The 16,933-nt window shown below is 38.7% G+C and overlaps 1 protein-coding gene across 1 annotated transcript; it reads left to right on the plus strand.

The window, feature by feature from the left end:
• The first annotated feature begins 155 nt into the window (after positions 1-155).
• LOC117389794 (nucleoporin NUP35-like) lies at positions 156-15,166 on the plus strand. Its single transcript, XM_033987520.2, has 9 exons — positions 156-198; positions 3,090-3,248; positions 5,047-5,201; positions 8,559-8,604; positions 10,759-10,867; positions 11,284-11,353; positions 13,744-13,872; positions 14,463-14,597; positions 14,954-15,166. Exons 1-9 carry the CDS (start codon positions 186-188, stop codon positions 15,029-15,031), a joined length of 894 nt encoding a protein of 297 aa, XP_033843411.1. The 5' UTR covers positions 156-185; the 3' UTR covers positions 15,032-15,166.
• The last annotated feature ends 1,767 nt before the right edge of the window (positions 15,167-16,933 follow it).

The following is a 16,933-nucleotide window of genomic DNA, read 5'->3' on the forward strand; positions in this document are numbered from 1 at the left end:
ATTTTTTATTTTTTATTTTTTATTTTTTATTTTTTATTTTTTATTTTTTATTTTTTATTTTTTATTTTATTAGTGGCACAAGGGGGCGGTAATACACCTTGCTGGATGTAAGCCGCCGATAAAATTCACAGAAGAAGAAGAACCAGCGGCACACGCGCTGCTTCCGGTGTTTGAAAGTCGCGGACATGGAGCTAGCAGGTGAGTCCTCTGTCTCTACCCGGCTAAATCACGTCTTTATCACGCATTCAGCACACATCTGAGAGACACGGGTGTAAGGGACGTGACCACTGTCCACTGTGCGTCAGAGGAGCGCTCATAAACACCAAATACGCACCAAATACTCACTGGTTTGGGGAGTCCTGGTTATGTCCTGGTTTAGCCCAACTTTAGTCCTGGGATTTAGACATGGTTTGGGCCAAGTTTAGTCAGGGAATTCCCGGTGGCTTGAGCCAGGATTAGGACTAGGTTAGTCCTTTTTTTAACGTTGGTTTACTTCTGATAAAGTCCTTGTTTAGACCTGGGTAAACCACGTGTGTGTGTAAAGTTCTTGTTCAGACCTAGTTTTAAACTGTTTTAATGCAGATCCAGCCCCTCTTGACACATGTTATAGTCCTGCCTGGAATAGTCCTAGTTTTGTCAGTTTAGTCCTGCATAGATCCTTGTTCAGTCAGATAATGGTTCTAGTTTAGGCTGGGTTAGTCCTGGAATAGTCCTAGTTTAGGTAGGATCATATTTTCTGATGATGGTGCATTGTTGGAAAAAGGGTAGGAATTTGGGATTTAGAGTTGACAAGCTTCAAGAAATCAAACAGGTGGAGTTATGGGGAAGAGACTAGGGATTTTCAGGCTAGAGCACTTTGTTTGTGTCTTGGTGCTTTTAGAATGTCCCGTGTGCTCATTACAAGTAGACGCTGGGGAAATGTCTTTATCTTTGTCTTGTCTAGAATAGTCCTAGTTGTCGGTTTAGACCTGCATAGGCCCAGGCTCAGTCGGATAATGCTTCTAGTTCAGTCTGAGTTAGTCCTGGAATAGTCCTAGTTTAGTCCTGGTTCTGATCTGAAAACACTCAGGTTCAGACCGGATTCAGACTGGTTGAAGTCCTGGAACACTGTATCGGGTCTTGTTTAGTCCTTGTCATCATTGATATTGCAGATGAGGGAAATTATTTGGAAGTGTCAAATGGTAAAACATTTAAATCATGTCTCAGTGTGTTTTGGAGGACAGTAGCTTTTTAATATCAATAAAGTTACCTTTAATAGACCCTTTCAAAATGCTTTGTCATCAGAATGAACAGAATTTGTATTGTATCATTCTGGAGTTTGCCATATATCTCTTCATCAGCAACAAAAAGTAGATCATAATCTCCTATTAAATAAACAAACATACAATTATAAAGGCTAGGGATGCACTGTTCCAGGATTTTGCAATCCCTATATTACTTGATATTGATGGATACCAGTGTAGGGACGTAAAATGGCACTTGCTTCCTTAAAACTAGGCCTGTCATGATAATTACTATGTCGACTTATTGTTCAATGTATGAAAGCTGGAACAATATATTTTGGAGCTCAATATTTATCTTGTGCACATTTTCTTTGCAAAAGCGGCTAATTAATGGTTCATTCTGCTATTTATGTGTTGCAGCTTATGTGTTTTTAATGATACTGTCTATTTAAATATGGTTTACTGCTTTGATTTAAGTCTGTCAGTGGCAGAAAGTAGTTTCAGTATTGTTGTTTATCGCAGTATTTATGTGTAGTGATATATCGTATTTCAAAATTTGTTATCAGGCCTACTTAAAACACAGTTGACTTACTACACCAGAGATCCAGTTGTGTAGTGTAACTGTTATTTATCCTTCAAATCACTACTGAACAGCTTTGTAAGAATGAAAGTTCAAACACTATGAGACATTCTAGGTCATAATCAGTCAAATCTATCATTTAATCTTTTCAACAAAAAGCTTTTGTCACAAAAAAGAACATGAAGGGTGAGTGCATCACTGGGTCAAACAAAATGTACCACAGGTGCTCTTTGAGGATCGGGGAGTGAGTAATGGTAGACAAAAATAGAGAGACATTCGAGGCACTATGACTTAGAATAAAAGTCCTTTATCTAGGCAAAGCGGACATGCTGACACATTTCGAAAAACGGCAAAATAAACAGCACTTGCTGGCTACTTGTAGTTATGTCTACTACATGACCATCTGTGTGCATATCTATGCGCATATACTTATGTGCTAATGCATGCTTGGATGCTTGAATTCCAACAAGAGGACACCCCCAACCTAACAGCAGGGGAAAGGGATGCCATTCGGTGGCTGAAAAATAACGTCAGCCGTCTTAAAGTGATGGTCTTGGAGGTCATCCCTAGAACTATGAGGGACGGGGACAGGTTAAAAACTTTGTGTCAAAGGAAACCCTGCAAGCAACCAAGTTTCCAGGTCTTAATGAAGATACTGACTTTTATGTCTTCCTCTAAGAAATCCATCTCCTCCATAAGGTGTCTTTTTAGTATATGTACAGCTATTATTTGAATGTATTTTATGTATTTACACGGTTATTTATAAAAAGCATTTTCTAGATTTATATAGCTGCTAGTCGTAACTGTTTTTCACGTAGGTCTTCGCTCTGTGGTGATTATTCCATTGTAATGTTTTGTGGCTTTGTATGTTTTTTCTAATGGGGAGGACTATGATATTATATTTAAGGCCACCTGGTGGCTTTTTAAAAATCTACCTCTGCCACAAAAAAAAAAGACCAAATCGTTTATTTATTGTAATTATTTATTATCATTTATTGTAAGTCAGAGTGCCTCAGATCTCTCTCTGTTTTTAAAATGCTTTGTCACATGTAGACTTACACTCAGTGGGAAGAGTAATCACAACTTTTACTCTTGTAAGAGTACTGTTACACTATATTACTCAAGATTGTTGTTACTTAATACAAAATATAAAAAATATTACTTAATTAGGACTAAAAGTATGCTTCTAAATAAAGTACAGTTTCTTTAAAATCTTACTCAAGGACATGTAACTAAGTGCTCTCCACTTCTGCTAAATAAGTCCTAAGTGTTGTGTTGTGTTGCAGTGGGCAGCGAGCCGATGACGCTGGGATCTCCCACATCCCCCAAACCTGCATCTGGAGCACAGTTCCTGCCCGGGTTCCTCATGGGCGATCTCCCCGCACCCTCCAGCCCACAGCCCCGCCCCTTTGGCTTCGGCACACCCCTCCTGGACCAATCACAAGGTGCGCTCACAGACCTCATTAGTGTATTGGAAGTACACCTGCCTCCACCACACAGGTTTTCAGAACATGCAAGTTATACTGTAATTTACTCCTTGTTGTATTTTATACAAGTGCATTACGACTACATTACTACTGTCTGACATTGGCTCATGAAGCCTATTTGTCTCGATCAAATGAACCTAAATTTAAAAAATACAGTAACTTTATACAAAATTTGTTTTGTTTTTTACCATTTTACCATGTTATAACATTGTATATGTTCATCAAAACATGCCTGAAGAAGTTTTAAATGTCATCCATGCATGTTTGAGTATTTTAGCGCTTTTTCCCTGGCCCAATCAAACTCTCCTACAGTTTGCTGTAAGATTCTGTGGAATTCTCATGTCATCCATTCTCCCACACGACAATTTTCCATAAATATACAAAAGCATGATACAAAACTGTACGTCCCCTCCTTAAATGTGAGTGTTGTGAAATGTGAATTTCTGCTTTGCTTGTCATTAGTCTTGTGTATTTATTAGTTTAACAGAGCTTAACAGCGCATTTATAACTGCAGAGATCTCCGAGAAAGATGAATGTTCCAGTTAGAATTTACAAGTCGGAACTCTGAAAATCCGACCCTTGACAACTGGCCAGTAGTAATATTTGGAATTATATTGCTACTTTCATCTATTAAACCACCTGCAAACATAAGGATAAGCAACATGGCAAAACTAGTAATGAATTCTTTCCATCTTATTGACCAATGTTGAATTTCAGTTTAGCTTTTTTTTGTCTCTTTTGAAAAGAAATAGCTTTTAGGAGTATAGTTCATAGACCTAGAAGAGACAGACTATTTAAATACATCTAATCTTGTATAACTTTTGAATACTTGCCAGTTTCCAGTATTTTGTGTGGTGATGGGAAATGTGCAATGAATGGAATGTGCAATTTTGTGGAATGTGCAACCATGAGAACTGTGCAGTGAATGTAATGTAGTGTGCAATTTTTAACTTGACCCTTTTGTGACCCCAGCCCCTGGGACAACAGATGGAAATTAGCCTTTGGCTATAATCTGGTGTATTTACATTCATGTTGAATCATGTCTGTTCATCAATATGCATTGTCCCAGTCAAATAAATAAAATAAAATAAAAATAAAGTTAATACTAAAAAAACATTCCTCCCTTGCCTGGTGTTTTCTTCAGTTTTCACCCCTCTCCTCACCAGTGCATTCGACTTATTAGCCAGTAGAGGGCATCAGTCACTAATCAAAGTCCTTCTCTACCTTTGTATCCACTAGTTCATAAAAAAAACACTGCAAACAATGTTTAATGCTGAAAAACAGGATACAAATGGTTACATTCACAGCAGTTTTTGCAGCTCAGTGAGTGACTTCTGGAAGTTCTGAGCCTGTCCATATACATGTGTTGTCCACCAACCAAAAAGTCAGTTCCAGAGCAGCTGGGACTACAATAGTAGAGTGGATGAAAAATGCACTCTACAGCACTTTGGTTTTCTTGAAAATCACTATAGATCTAATTTAATTTTATTATTATTATCTGTAATTTTCAACACAAATGAACAGTTGTTTTCTTATTCTTGTGGTCTTATTCTTGTTCTGCTAAAGACCTTTCTAATTACCTGTTCAAATGTGTGTCTAGCTTTGACACTAGCTTTGACACAACCCTACCAGCTTGTATGTGTCCTCTCTGTGTAGGTTAAGGCACTGGTTCAGTTGTGATTTTAATACCTTTTTTACAACACCAGGAGCGCAGTTCAAATTGCCAACCTTTAAAGCCTCTCTTTCCCCTTCTCAGTAATGGCGTCCTCGGTCGCGGTTGGCCCTGGGAGCACGGTCCCTCAGCCCGTTGTCCCCACACACAAGGACAAGAGCGGGGCCCCTCCTGTTCGGAGCATCTACGCTGAGCTGGCTGGAGCTGGCACCGGCACCCCCGCGGCCCCTCATAGACAGGTACTTCATCACAGCTTCCAAGCGCCTCATAGTGTGACCATCCCAGTCAGGACAGGGGGCAGTGAACAAAAAGAGTCAAGAGGACAGGTCTCGGAGGGGAGGAGCCGAGGGGCCAGTAAACAAAGGCTTTAAAGGGAAAGGTGTGTTCTGCGCACTCAGGTGTTGTGAAAGGTACAGGGCCCTTGGGAGGGAGAAGTATTGTTTTTAAGTCTAAGCATAAAAAAGTAAACTCATAAGTAGGGCTGCAACAATTCGAAGGGATATAACATTAACCTAAATATTGTGATATCGTATTGTCAAATGTCTCACAATAATATTGTCAGTCATCACAGTCTATCAAATGACAAGTCTGTTTGCTTAAATTTATTGTTTTGGTGCAGCAATAGCTAAAACGATTATTTTTGTGCAGACTGCATGAAGAAATAACTGTTATTAAACCCTTATAAATCTTAGTTCTTTGGATTATGACAGAACCAAAGGCTTGTCAAGGCATTTCAAAAGGAAACGTAGCGTATTCACAATTTTGTTAGCCTCCACAAAATATTGCAATAAATATTGTACCATGAGATGCATATCGGACCTATTTAAAGGTCTGTATTTATATTTGAACAAAATGTGTCTTGCCCCAGTACATGTATATTGTATAAGTAACTCCTGAGTTCAAAATAAGTCCATTCTGTGCTGTCTGCATCTACCTGTACAGAGTTTTGCCATCACAGACAACAGCTAACATGGTAACACTCATTTTCTGTTTATCAGAGTTAAGTGCTTTATATGCAGGACAGTATAGTTTAACTGTACTGTCCAGCAAGTTCAACTCTAGGGTCACCTGGGCCTTTCTGTGTGGAGTTTGAGTGGTTTACTTCCAGGTCAAATGCTCCAGCTAAGGTAGTCCTGGCCCAAGATCTGGAGATAGTTCCACTGCCCCTGACAGAATGCCCTAGCGGTACTGAAGGATGGGTCAAATGCAGAGGACCAATTTCCCTTCAAGAACAATAAAATGTACCTCAACCTTTATAAAACTGAAATGGTGATACAAATGTCTTGCTATTACATCCACAGCTACTCTGAGTAAACTCACGTGTCTAAATAAGGTTTGGGAAACAAAAGTCATTGACTGCATTTGCCGTCATTGACGGCAGTAGTAGCCGATGGTTTTAAATCAGATTTTGTAACTTTAAGTAAAGGAGTGCCCCAAGGCTCAATTTTGGGCCCCCTACTTTTTACTATTTTTATTAATTCTATTGGTCACAATTTAAAAGAAAGCCACATACATTTATATGCAGATGATGCTGTTTTGTATGCAACTGCTCCTTCTGCTGATCAGGCACTTTTAAAACTGCAGCAAGATTTTAATGAAATCCAAAACTCCCTCATAAATCTTAAGCTGTTTTTGAATGCAAGTAAAACTAAGTATATGATTTTTTCTAAAAAACATTTCAGTAACATGCAAGCTACAAACCTTTACACACTAAATGGTACATCCATTGAAAGAGTCAAAACTTATAGATATCTTGGGTTTTGGCTTGATGAAAACTTGTCCTTTAAAAAACATTTCTCAGAATTATGTAACAGTTTAAAATCTAAATTATCATTTTATTACAGAAACAAATATTGTATCCCAATGAGTTACAGAAAAGAAATAGTGCAATCAACCTTCCTATCCATACTGGATTATGGGGATGTGGTGTATATGCAGACTTCAGCCTCTGCTTTGAAACCATTGGATCCACTATTTCACTCCGCCCTTCGCTTTGTTACAGGTGATGGATTTGAAACTCATCACTGTACGCTCTGTGAAAAAGTGGGTTGGCCATCACTGTCTGTTAGAAGAGAACAGCACTGCATTAAGTTTATCTATAAGGGATTACTTCAAAAACTGCCAGAATACCTCACCTGCTTGTTAATTATTGATACCGGAACATTTAACACCAGATCACATGACTGCATAAGGCTAAGGACGAGCCACACCAGAACTGAGATGGGAAAGAGGGCTTTTGGCTGTTTTGCGTCACAGAAATGGAATATGCTCCAAGGAAAAGCAAAACTGGACATGTTGGTGACACACATGACTGTGGTCAGTCATACAGCAAGGAACCAAATAAAAAAAACAAAACAGTAAATATACCCCTAAAACTTTTGTCCAGTTGACAGAATTTTATTTTCTAAGTGTTTGTGCATTGGATACGCTAAAAAGTGGACGCAGTTGAGATTAGCATCTCTTATACGTGCTTTATGGACACAGAGCAGATGGGATTAAATTAATAGACAAAACAGGGCAAAGTTTGTCCAAAATGCATGATGAAGTTGTTTAGTGGGTGCTGCTTAATTTATCAAGAAAACAAGTGTAAAAACTTTGTGGAAATTTAACATATTCAAAAGACAGGTGTAAATTATCTGCATAGGATAGACTGGTCCAGTTTCTACACCCATGCATTAAAATGTTGTAAAGTAGAAGTGCACAAGTCTATACATGCTAATTCACAAAGTTAAAATAGCCTATTAATTACACTGTTTTCAAGGCCGCTGTGGTATTATAAAAAGCCACACTTCACCTGTGAAACCTTGGCCCTGTCCCTCATAAGACACAAGAGACAAGCATCCCAATAGCTGTCCTGTCCAGAAAAATGGGTCCACACGGTGTACGGGGAGGGTTGCCGAGCACCGATCTCCTCCTGTGCAGCACTGTACCAAATGGCCAGGGAATGTGCGTGGCCTTTGTTGATGTCCTTTATTCTCCTGCTAATTCACATATAGCAAAATATGAAAGGTTTTAACACTCCGACACACTGTACTAATAAAAGTGAACCCAGAATGAGACAAAGTTTCGGTTTCTCTGACCTTCCTCAGGTGTCCTAATCCTAAATTTAGTCTGATTTCATGTCTGCGACAGTGAGAAAAAAAGTGCATGTGTCTTTGTATAAAGCCTCTGTAAACTTCTGGTTTCAATTTCATCTACAGTGAGCACGCTGTAAAGCTGATGATTTTGTTTTTTTTTTATGGGAAATTGCAGCTAGTTTTAATTCTATTGAATGAATGAAGTAATTGATTCATGTGCTCAGTGCTGTGCCTGTTTGTGCCATAGCAAAGTCCTCATATTCTTTAGGCCTGTCCATGTGTGTCCAGGGCAAATATGGCACAATTCTTTTGCTCAAATGCTAAACTCTCATTTACATATTAAATTGCAGTAGGAATGAGAGGGGCAGTTTCTAATGGTAAATCATGTGCAACATGCCCAGAAATAGCACATGCAATTTTTCAGTTTGCACTCGTAATTTAGCGCTTGTCTTAGTAAATAGGCCCTTTTTTAGAGCGTTTTGTTTACACTAACGGCGTGTTGTACTGTCTTTCCTGAAGATGCAGTCCCCCATGTCAGCACGGCTGGCCTCTACTCCTGGAGCAGGTACGCCCCACACACACACACCCCCACATTTGCCCCACACACACACATACACATTTGCCCCACACACACACATTTGCCTCAGGTTGTGTAGATGGAAGCCCAGGTAGTCACAGACCCATCTTAAAGCTGTGCCATTAGTTGAATTTGAGTCGAGATTCAGTGATTTCTCATGATCAGTGATGACCTTTGGCTTTTTTAATGGAGACGTCTAAAGCCAATCATCTGTCAGTAAAAGCAGATGGTCTGGAGCAGACTTTGGAGGAAAACATTGGGCTGTTTGTGTTAAATGGCCCTGATTGAAAACCATTTTAATTTTGTTGTTGGAAAAAAAAAAAATTCAAATTGTATCAATTTTTTTTTTTTTTTTTGCCTTTATGGCCGCACATCCTTTTGATTGTTTTGAATAAAGGACTTTGGTTGTTTACCTTTTTCAACTCAAAACAAAAATTAAAGCTAGACTTAAATTGAATTGGATATCTAAAATTCATATTTTTAGTTAAAACAAACTTGTTTAAAAATCAGTTGGTACATTCACATGGCCAATCAAAATCAGGTCACTAGAGCAATCAGACCCATAATTAGATCTGATTTCTGGTGAGTCAAATTCATCCAAAACACCAGGAGCCAGTATTTCAAAACTTTGTGTCCGGATCATAATTGATCTGAAACAGGAAGTGATGCGGAGGATGTCACTGAAACGAGGAGGCTGCAGATTTGTATTATTAAAAATTGAACTATTGTATTTAATATTTTATGTGGAACTGGTCTCTCAAAATATCAAGTTACACTAATATTAATGACCACAAAAAAGTACAAGAAATGTAAACTTGCATTTATTGCTCAGGTTTCTCATCTAGAGAACGTTTGATCTGAGAACTGTCAGGTTTTGATAATAATATCCTATGTTATAATGATTAATGACCTCATGACAAAACATTTTCAGAATCCAAGAATCTATTCATGCGGCCGTGGTATTGACTTACATTTGTTGATGTCACCAGTGAAAGATTTTTCTCATTCAACCAAGAGAAACCTTGTCCAAATACTCAGATTATATTAAACACAGTAATTTGACTTCTGTGTTACATTTCTTATAAGGTGCCAAAGGTGCCACTTGAACAAAAAGTCAAATCAATTTGAATTATAAATGAAATGTACAAAAGAAGTTAAATAATTACACTTTTTTAAAACAGTTTTGATTCAATTTAATTTAGATGAATAAAAGTTCTTATATTGTCTATAATATGCAGATTCTGACCAGAATGTCCAAACTCGGTGAGAAGAGCTGTGAGAAATGGAGATGTTAAAACCTTGGATCAGTCTCAAATCCGCCTTTGGGATTACTATGATCCTGATTTTCAGGATATACAATATCCAGATTTGGCTCTAAAGTTTTGAAATGCCCAAAAGGGCAAAAAATCAAGATCAAAGGCAGGATTGGATTTACAAATCTGTATTTGAATATTGTGGGACAAATCCAGTTTGTTATACTGATACTCAAGTTCTGATTCAAATCCAATCTACCTGGGTTAATCCTGACGGATTATGTTTGAAATACTGGCCTCTGGTGACATATGGCAGTTAACCAGTGGATTTCATCAGATTTACTATTATTTATCAGTGGATACAATACAAGTTACTCTAACTTGTTGGAAGACAAAGTACAGTGAATTTTAAAAAGCCTCTTTCTAAAAAAAATGATTCTTTCTATCTTCAACATTTTCCATTTCATTTATGCACAATTGTCAAAACCTGCACAAGTGTCACCAATCAGAAAGAAATCCAGTTACTCTCATCCGATGCATCTGATTACATGGCATTTCAATATGTTAGTGTGCATGTGAACATAGCCAGTGTTGAAGGTACTGTTGCTTTGACACACTAAGCCTGGCGAGTATTTATCACACTGTGGAGACTTCCCTCTTCACACGCTCGCATCAAAGGGACCTGCCTCTTTTATGGGGACCAAAATAATGTTCTAAATTCTTTATTAGATCAACAACATGGTTTCATGTTCAAATATTAGCTGAAAAATTGTTAAAGTTGGTTGGGTTTAGGTTAAGGTTTAGATTAAGGTTAGACAAGTAGTGACTGTGGTTAAGGCTAGGATCCGTCTTCAAGTAATGAATGTGTGTGTGACACTGTGTGTTATAGGAGTGCAACAGCTGTGCATGTCCCCCGCTCAGGTGGACCCTTTCTACAGCCAGGGGGAGACACTGACCTCCGAGGACCAACTGGACCAGACCTGGGTCACAGTTTTTGGGTCTGTACCCCCTGTGCACCTCACGAGCCCCTCCCTATGTTTCCTCATCAAATGCCTGGAGTTGTGTTTTGTTTCATTTCATGTTTAGGCTGAGGTCTTCTCTCAAGCAAAAAACAGGCCATTTTTATAGTCCATACACCTTAACTAAAATCATTTGAATGATTTCAGCCCTGGAATTGCGAATCTCTAAAAGTAAAAGTTAGCTGTTAACTTAAACTCTACCACTAGATCACATCACACAGTGGAACAGAACATTTTGAACTTTGGAGATGTAGACAGCCCAATAATGCAGGATTACTCAGACATGTGTGAATGAAACAAAACACAACTCCAGGTCTGTTTTTTTTTTGGTCTAGACACTTTAGTTGCTGTACGCCTCTGTCTCTTGACCCATGCTGTGTGCTATATTTCTCCAGGTTCCCTCCGGCATCAGCTTCTTACATCCTGCTGCAGTTCGCTCAGTACGGCAACATCCTCAGACACTCGGTCAGTTCTCTACATGACAATATTCTTTTATAATGAATGAGAATGTCCATTTTCGTACAGTGCACATTGGAAGAGAAATACACAATTGAACCAAAATCACAATTTGAGTTAGCGCAATTATTTAGCTAATAGAATTTTCTCTGCAAAGAGTAAAATATCCTGTCATTTTATAGGAAACTCTTGTACCTGTAGTTTAGACCTCTACAAACACATTCTGAAATGCCCCTTTCTGTCAGATGCCCTCCCTGGGTCTCTTCTGTGTAAAAGCTGCTTAGCCTGTAGTTTAGGGGTAATGACCGAAAGGACAAGATCGCGGATACAAACTGCCAAAAAGCAGCTTTAGTGCAGAACTTGCAGATGAACTGTTCTAAATTCCACACTGTGTCCCTACAGAGCACAGAGGTATGTGGGCGGCAGTTTCTCTTATAAGAGTCTACAGAGAAGCTACTCTGTAGTAGATGTGCTTTTATAGTGTCAATATTATTTCCTACCTCTAGCTAAACTAATCCCTGTCACAGAAAAAGCATTTAAATAGAGCAAATGTGCTAAATAAAACTCACTGCTTTACTGCAGCACATTTAAAAACAATTGATATGATTGGTAAAATGCATCCTGTTTACAATGTGCTCAATGAACAGAATCCATCTATTATATTGTAAACTTAATCTGAAACGTCCTATATTACTCACAATTGACTCCGGTGAGCTGTTACCTTCTCAGAAACCCACCTTGACTTGTGTTTTGTTTCATTCATTGAGTAATCCTTATTAGTTTGTCACAAGGAGGAACAGAGCATTTTGATTTTTGGAGATGTAGACAAAGTGGTAGTTTTCAAGTTAACTGCTACCCTTTCACTTAATTATTAATTTAATTAATGTATTTGGAAAATAATTTGTACAATGAGCCTTGCATATTCATGCTTTGCTACATGTTACAGGCCAAATCTCTAATGTACAGTAATGTATACATATATATCCTGGCCTGGCCCCTCGGTCAAATTTTAGAACACATGGCCTGTATGTCAAAAAGTTTGCCCACCCCTGGGTCAGAGGAATCTGTTCAAATACAGAAAGAAACATGGATCTATAATGAAAACTGGATAAGACATTCCCCATCTATCCCGGGGCAAGATTGACTAGTGGCCACAACGTAGGTACTGCAGCTCTCAGGAGCTTGGGCCCAGAAAGTGTTCTCCCACAAGTACAATGCATTTTTTAAGAATTCAAAGCTGTGAATGCTCTATATTCACAACATGAACATTTAAAAAATGTAAAACCTCAAAGCGCCAAAAAAATAGCTTTGTAAGGTTTAGCTCTGAACTCGCTCTAGCTTTTCTCCGGCCTGTACTGAGGAAGTAATGCAGAAGAGAAAATTATTTTTGGGGCAATGAGCACTGGCCATTGAAAACAATATGATACCATCTTATGTTCACCTTCCTGGTCTGAAACCAAAGACTGTATATATAAATGGACACGGCTAACCTGCTAGTCACTGTGTTCCAAATGGAAGTGAGCATGGGTGCTCTTCCAGCTCCATCAACTCTGGCTCCATTTCACTTTATATTGAAAAACATTGCCCCTCTCTGCTGCTGTCTGGCTGGTCATTTTGGTCTTTAAATGTTCATATTAGCCCGCTCTACATAATCCTGGTATTATTAACCTGTTCTGTCCCTAAATCAAGATATGAACATAAATAACTAATAATTCAGACACCTTCATTCCCAGGGGTCCCTCATGCTAACGTTAACAACAGGTTTGATTGACAGCATTGCTAAGTGCACCTTCCTCAACATTGGTGTGTGTCCAAACTTTTGACTGGTGTTGTTTAAACATACACTACCAGTCAGAAGTTTGGACTTAATTCCATATATCGTGCTTCATATATTTGATGTCTTCTGTATGTATAAAAATGCAGAAAGTAGTCAAAATAAATGGGGAAAACACTGAATGAGAGGTGTGTCCAAACTTTTGGCTGGTAGTGTATGTTAGATGGAACAATACATTTTAGGGGTCAGTATTTATTGTGGTACTTTTTCTTTGTACTAGTGAGGAACTTTTATGTAATTTATTACTGATTAAACTACTGAAGTGTTTAATTCTATGTATTTATTGCAGTTCGTATTTTTAACCATATTATTCATTTAGAAGTTGTTTTGACAATTCTACTTTTGGATTGTGTCAGTGGAATAAATTTGTAATATCATTTTATAGTTTATTTTCTTCAGCAATATATCGTACTGCAAAATGTGTTATTGTGACTGGCCTGGTATTGATTGGTTGTCAAATGTATAAAAAATCTGATGACAAAGTATTATATATAGTAAAAGTGTGTGGTCTCGTCTGGCCAAGCTCCTGACCCCTGCTCCTGACTCTGTGTGTCTGTTTGTTTAGATGGCAACTCCCGGGAATTGGATGCACCTGCAGTACCAGTCGAAGTTACAGGCACGGAAAGCTCTGTCCAAAGATGGGAAGGTGTTCGGAGACGCCATCATGGTGGGAGTCAAGCCCTGTATAGACAAGGCGAGTGTCAAAACTTCAGCAGTATGTACTAGGAATGTAACAATAACCGAAATATCTTGGTATTTTCAAAATTAGGGTTGGGCGATATAGGAAAAAAAAAATCCCCATATTGATCTCGATTTTTGATATGATTTTCTTACATCTTATAAAAAACAGACAAGTAGACTTCAGACAGACAGGTGGACTTCAGACATGTGTGCAGGGTGTCAGGATTACCACAGTTGTGTTGATGGGACCAATTTACGGAAAATTCCACATTTAAAGTTTGGAACGTGTTTGTACAATATATCAAGCCTAAAAGTATGCATTATATTATATATATATATATAATCTCAACTGGTAAGTCACCTGACTTTCTAAAATTTAGAAAACATGTTAATACGTTGTTTCCGGTGAATTTAGATTTTCCAAAAATAAAAGGTAACTTGGTAAATTTGTAATGTATTAGCAGTTAGAACCGCACAGAAGTAAAATACCCCCTCTTTAAGACTGTAAAAATCAGGTCCCGTTCCTTTTAAAAGACTATTTCTTGCCAAATACTAGAACACTTTATTTATTTCATTGTTGCCCCTCCTGTGTGTTGTGTGCAGAGTGTTATGGACAGCGTGGATGTCTCCTCCCCCCTCTCCTCCTCCTTCTTCTCCTCTTCTGCACTGCCCTCCACCCCCCGCTCCGCCATCAGGCCTCTGAGTGCAGCCCAGCGTGCCTCGGCCAGCGACTACCAGGTCTGTGAGCTAGAACATGTTTACCTCATATCTGGGGACACAGATGGGCAATGTTGATACAATTTTTAAAATCTTAAATACGGCTCCTTTCAACCTCTAAAACGTATTATAGCAAACTTGCCACCATCAGGGTCTTTTAAAATAATATCTAGAAAAGTGGAAAGAGGCAACGATAGTTCATTATCTATATCACTTAAGAGGTAAAGGTATGGCTGTGACTGGCTAACAGTGACAGGAGGGAGGGGCCAGGAGGAATTTATTTTTATTGGTTGAGTGTATTCTAGCTTCATACCCAGTGAGCAGGGACAGTTGTATGTAATGAGATGTAATATATAATAAAGATTGTTTGTGTGCAGGTTGTGGCCGACAGACAGACCCCCAGGAAAGACGACAGCTTTGTGTCTAAGGCCATGGAATACTTGTTTGGCTGGTGACCATGGCGACCGTGTGTGTGTGTCTGTGTGTGTGTGTGACAGAGAGAGGGTGTGTGTCTGTGTGTGTGTGAGAGAGTGTGTGTGTGTGTGTGTGCTATTCTTTTATTACTTTTCTAAATCTTTGTCTCAATAAAGCTCTATGAACTAACTCTGGCACATTCTCTATTTAAACATATTAAGGCTGAACAAGTTGTGAAGAATAATTGCGATTATGATTCTGTTTAAAGGTAGGTGTAGCTTCCAGGTTAACTGCTATCTTTTACCTTTTGTTTAATACAGATTGGCAATTCCAGGGTTGAAACTATCCAAATAATTCTAGTGAAGGTGTATGGAGTTTAAAAACAGTGAAGCACTTCCTGTATTGCCACATGACATCACAAGGTGGAACAGAGTGTTTTCCATTTGAGAGATGAACTCAAAATATGCAGGTTTTGTGTGTTAAATGTGATGAGGAAACTCCCTTTCTCTCCCAGAATCCATCATGTTTTACAGTATAGTACAGTTTACTTTTTAAAAATCGCAAAATAATGTTGGAATTTGGCTGTTAATTTGCAATGTTTAGGTAGGCCAGAAATCTATGGTAGTATCTGTTCGTAAAGGCGCTTTACCTGATTTTTATGGCCAAAAAACAAGAAAAACTGCCAGTTTCCAGTGAGCAAAAGTTATTCCTCACTTACCTTACGCATTCTGAGCATCCTGATTAATCACATAATGAGTTTGTTAGCTTTTCACAACTTTCAGAGACCAGAGAGCAGTTTTGCTGTCACGGTAATGCTAATAACTGTAAACTTCTGATTTCAACTGTCCTCATTTTGGTTCTGTAGATAGCCGTGATCTTTGCCATTTTTGTGTTGTAAAATCAGCAGGAAACAAACGTCAGGACTATTCTTGTTGGCATTTGCAAGTAATCGCAATTTCCTATTCCCTTTCTTTTCTTAACCTTAACCAAAAGAATGGTTTGATTGCATAACTTTCATAACCTATTGTTATTTAGTTCAATAGAAAACAGCTCAAAATATAGCTTCATGTTCTTAAATTGTGCTGAGATTTTAAGGCCCTGTATTTGAGCAAAATGTGTCTTGCCACAGTACAGATTGCTGTGGATTCAAACATCAAGATCACACGGGAAGAGGCCAAGGAGAACAAACTTGGCCGCCTTAGATTGTGCAGTAACAATATGAGCGGATCGGGGTCTCCAGGTAGAAGTTTTCAGGAAACCCACACACTGACCAATACCTGCTGTTTGATTTACACCATCAACTGCAGCACAAACAATTATCCGTACCCACAAACGCAGAGGGAAAAGTGAAGGAGGAACAACACGTGAAGAAAGCCCTCTCTGCTTGTGGATATCCAAAATGGGCCTTCAATAGATCTAAGAGAGCTAAAAAACAGGACAACAGGGAATCTGAACCCAGAAGGAAAGGAGTAACTATCCCTTCCTATTCTCCAGTATGAGATTCTGGTCTATTTCAAGAGAGCTCGTCTGGACCCCAGTCCGCTGTACATCTTCATCTCAAAGCCACTAACCATTGCTTTGAAGATGGTGAACTTCAGATCTTAGCTTCTTTAACTCCTCTCTCAAACTATTTCTTTTTTTCTGGCTATTTTTGTTAGGAAAGAGAATTCTTCCTTAAACAGGAATGGGGGCCTGAGACATCATCGCTCACAGATCTATGAGTCCATCCTCAGACCCTAAGCAAACAAAAGAAACAAAAGAACAATAGTAGGGCCATTAAAGGTTGAGACAGGAGACAATAGATGTTTACAGTTTCAGTGTAGTTTGTGGTCCCTCCCTTCAGATAGATATAAGGCAGTGTCCACCAGTAATCTGACCACAAATGAAGAAGCGGCTTGGATGAGCAGCAAAACGTCTGCACTCCTATAACAATTTGTCCAGTT

The sequence above is a fragment of the Periophthalmus magnuspinnatus genome, chromosome 21 (assembly GCF_009829125.3).
Source record: "Periophthalmus magnuspinnatus isolate fPerMag1 chromosome 21, fPerMag1.2.pri, whole genome shotgun sequence".
Classification (NCBI taxonomy): Eukaryota; Metazoa; Chordata; class Actinopteri; order Gobiiformes; family Gobiidae; genus Periophthalmus; species Periophthalmus magnuspinnatus.

What these genes read in the sequence shown, in the direction of transcription:
- LOC117389794 (XM_033987520.2), top strand. An exon ending in GGCCTCTACTCCTGGAGCAG is followed by an intron (nt 8,605 to 10,758) that starts GTACGCCCCACA and finishes TGTGTGTTATAG; the next exon opens with GAGTGCAACAGCTGTGCATG. An exon ending in CCTCGGCCAGCGACTACCAG is followed by an intron (nt 14,598 to 14,953) that starts GTCTGTGAGCTA and finishes GTTTGTGTGCAG; the next exon opens with GTTGTGGCCGACAGACAGAC.